A 3,834-nucleotide genomic window follows, 5' to 3' on the forward strand; every position below is an offset into this window, starting at 1 on the left:
TTTTTTAGCTAGGGCTGGGTTTGAACCCACCACCTCCAGTGTATGGGGCTGGCGCCCTACTCCTTGAGCCATAGGTGCCATCCTGTTTTCTCATACACACACACACACACACACACACACACACACACACATATGTATATATGTGGGGATTTTTTGGCTAGGGTTTGAACCCGCCACTTCCGGCATATGGGGCTGGCACCCTACCCTTTTGAGCCACAGGTGCCGCCCCTGTTTTCTCATATTTTAAGTAGGGATAGGATGGGTCCCCCTCATATGGTTGTTCTAAGAGAAGAAGGAAAACCACATGCACAGTGAGGGGGCAATAAAGATGCTATCAGGGTTTTCAGGAGGATGGGCCACCAAAGGTGAGGATGTTTCACATCTGGTGTCAACAGCTCAGAGAAACTAGCTGTCCAGTCTGTGCTCACCTGGATAGAGCGATCAATCACTCGGCAGGCCATGGATGGGGCTACCATTTTAATCATGGCTATATCCAAAGCTGCAGCCTGAAAGGAGAGGAGAAGAGGTGGTTGTAAAAGACTTGAGGGCAGAATGCTTGGAAGAACAGTCAGATGCACAGAGAGAAATAAAACACATGGGCTTAAAACAGACGCTCTGCAATTTCAAGGGGTATCAGCTGGAGGGTAACTCAAGATGTCCTAAGAGAAGGCCAGGGATGGTGGCTCAACCCTATAATCACAGCACTTTGGAAGGCTTAAGTGAGAGGATCCCTTGAAGTCAGAAGTTAGAGACTAGCTGGGCAACACAGTGAGATTCCATCTCTACAAAAACTTAAGAAAAAATCAGCCAGGTATGGTGGTATATACTTAGTCTCAGCTACCCAGGAAGCTGAGGCAAGTGGATCTTTTGAGCCTAGAAGTGGAAGGATGCAGTGATCTATGACTGTGCCACTGCACTCCAGCCTAGGTGACAGAGTGAGACCTGGTCTCTAAAAATACAAAATTTCTATAATCCTAGCATTCTGGGAGGCCAAGGTGGGTGGACTGCCTGAGCTTAGGAGTCTGAAACCAGCCTGAGCAAGAGCAAGACCCCATCTATAAAAAATAGCTGGGCATTGTGGATGAAGTGAGCTATGATTGCACCTGTAGTTCCAGCTACTTGGAAGGCTGAGGCAAGAATTTGAGGTTGCTGTGATGCCATGGCACTCTATCCAGAGAGACAAAGTGAGACTCTGTCTCAAAAAAATAAATAAATAAATTTTTTTAATTATTATTATTTTTTTTTGGAGACAGAGTCTCACTATGTTGCCCTTGGTAGAGTGCCGTGATGTCACAATTCACAGTAACATCAAACTCTCAGGCTTAACCGATTCTCTTGCCTCAGCCTCCCAAGTAGCTGGGACTACAGGCACCCGCCACAACACCCAGGTTTTTTTTTTTTTTTTTTGGAGTTGTCATTGTTGTTTAGCAGGCCCAGGCCGGGTTTGAACCTGCCAGCTCTGGTATATGTGGCTAGGGCCCTAATCACTGAGCTATGGGTGCCAAGCCAATAAATAACATTTTTTAAAAAGATGTCCTAAGATGTGAGGCAAATACCCGGTAAGGGACAGATCTGAAGATTTAGAGGGGGTGTGACTTGTCAGCTCCATCTCCAAGCCACAGTGAACCAAGGCCAGCCCAGAGCTGAAGAAAATGAGTTGTAAGGATCTGCCCTGGGTGGGGGTGTTCAAGAGGCACCTGAGAGCCTCCACTACATCTAGCATGAGGACATCAAACAGAGAATTGTGAGCCTGCGTTGTCCCCTCAATGCCTCAATGGTGAGACTCTTGGGAATGGAGGCTGCCCTACAAAAAGCTGGACAAAGCAGGGTCAGCAGAGGCATCATCTCTGGTCAGCTTGGGCATAGTGTCTGGCTATCACAGGCATTTAGGAAGAGCCTTTCTTTCTTTTTTTTTTTTAATTTAAGAAACAAGGTCTCACTCTGCCACCCAGGCTTAAGCGCAGTGGTGTAATCATAGCTCACTGCAGCCTTTAATTCTTGGGCTCTAGTGATCCTCCTGCCTCAACCTCCTAAGTAGTGGGTCTACAGATGCTTACTACCATGCCTGGCTAATTGGATCTTGCTATGTTGCTCAGGTTGGTTTAAACTCTTAGCTACAAACAATCCTCCTGCCTTAGCCTCCCAAAAATGCTATGGTTACAGGCATGGGCCACCATGTCCAACCAGAAAGAGCTTTAATTAAAGAAATTGGGCAGCGCCTGTGGCTCAAAGGAATAAGGCACCAGCCCCATATGACGGAAGTGGCAGGTTCAAACCCAGCCCCGGCCAAAAAAAAAAAAAAAAGAAAGAAATGACACAATACCCAGGTGCCGTGGCAGGTACTTGTAGTCCCAGCTACTTGGTAGGCTAAGGCAAGAGGCTCACTTGAGCCCAAGAATTTGAAGTTGCTGTGAGTACCAGCAATGGTACTCCACTGAGGGCAACAAAGTGAGACTCTGTCTCAAAAAAAAAAGACACACTTTTTGTATCAAAAGCTTCTATTTTGGCTAATTCTATATTTGGATTAAGGCCAGGAGAGGGTCCCTTTTCCCTTCCTACTCTTTCTTTGCCTGATACCTGTACCATCATGCCCCCAGAGGGCAGGCCTGACTGGAGTCCACATCTCAACCTAAGAAGTTCACCTGGTCAATAAAATATAAACATTGATCTTTTTTTATTGTGCCTTTTTATTTTTATAAAACTGCCCAAATAGTTCTAAGTAGAGTTAAAATACAGATTTCAGTGTCAAGAAGCTCCTTCCCCAGGGTTTGCTGAATGTTTCTCTTGTGACCTCTGGGCCTCTGCCATCTGGGAACCTCTCCCAGGTACCCTCTGCCTCCTACCTTATTTCCTGCCACATCCATAAGGTGAGCAGCTTTCAGCACAAGCAGCCGGGCCTGCTCGATCTCCACACGTGACTGGGCAATATCTGCCAGCACTGTGCCCTGCTCCACCAGGGGCTTCCTGAAGGCCACGCGGGACTTCACCTGTCAACACAGAACACACAGGGCCGGGGAAACATTGGCCTCAAGAGACATGGGGCTAGTGGCCTGCAGAAGCAGGTGGGAGGAAGCACAGACAGGAGAGAGCAGGAGAGGAAACCAAAAGCCAGATAGTATGGCTCATCTGCCAAGTTGCCATTAGGGTTTGGACATGAGACATGTGCAACAGAGGGAGCCCAGCCACAGCCCATGTGGTGCCTGTAACAAATTACTTCTAACCCTTTATTCCAGCAATTCCAGCCACCTATGGGCAGGACCAACTGGCAGGGAATAGTTCTTTTCCATTTGAGCCAGCATCTGGCTGAAGGCTACTGCTGGGCGCTTCCCACGGCACACGGGGAGGGCGCCCCCTGCCGGCCATGGTCGAGCATCCCACCCAAGCTCTGTGGGGAGCCCAGAGCCTCTCTGTGGGAGACCTTATCTGCTGCTACATATTGGGGTTTCGAACTCAGAACGGTACAAGGCATGAGAATAGTTCTAAGTATTCTTTTCTTTCTTTTTTTTTCTTTTTTTTACTAAAAATGATTTTTACACAAATAATATATCTCATGTTCTACCCATTTCCAGAACAAAAAAAGAGAAGAAAATTATAAAACACCTAGCATGCCACCTTCTAGTCACCTACAGTTAATATTTGGTGGATATCTTTGTAGACTTTTCGTACATACATATAGAAATATACACATTTTATTCCCCAAAAATAGAAGTCATAGTCTGTATACTGCTCTGTCACCTGCTTTAAAATTTAAGAGTATATAGGGAACATCTCTCAATGTTAGAAATAGATTTGCACAGCATTGTGGATTCGCTGTGTGTCACCTTTTTTTTTTTT

The 3,834-nt window shown here is 46.4% G+C and overlaps 1 protein-coding gene across 1 annotated transcript in view; it reads right to left on the reverse strand.

The window, feature by feature from the left end:
- Nucleotides 1-3,834, reverse strand: part of ACAD10 (acyl-CoA dehydrogenase family member 10) — a 73,306-nt gene that overhangs the window by 1,434 nt on the left and 68,038 nt on the right. Inside the window, exons 19-20 of the mRNA XM_012809036.2 lie at nt 2,844-2,987; nt 429-506 (exon numbers count right to left, since the gene is read on the reverse strand). Coding sequence (XP_012664490.1) covers nt 429-506; nt 2,844-2,987 — 222 coding nt within the window. The remainder of the gene's footprint in view (nt 1-428; nt 507-2,843; nt 2,988-3,834) is intronic.

This window comes from Otolemur garnettii, unplaced genomic scaffold, assembly GCF_000181295.1.
Source record: "Otolemur garnettii isolate 467f Iridium unplaced genomic scaffold, OtoGar3 scaffold00099, whole genome shotgun sequence".
In the NCBI taxonomy this organism is placed as follows: domain Eukaryota; kingdom Metazoa; phylum Chordata; class Mammalia; order Primates; family Galagidae; genus Otolemur; species Otolemur garnettii.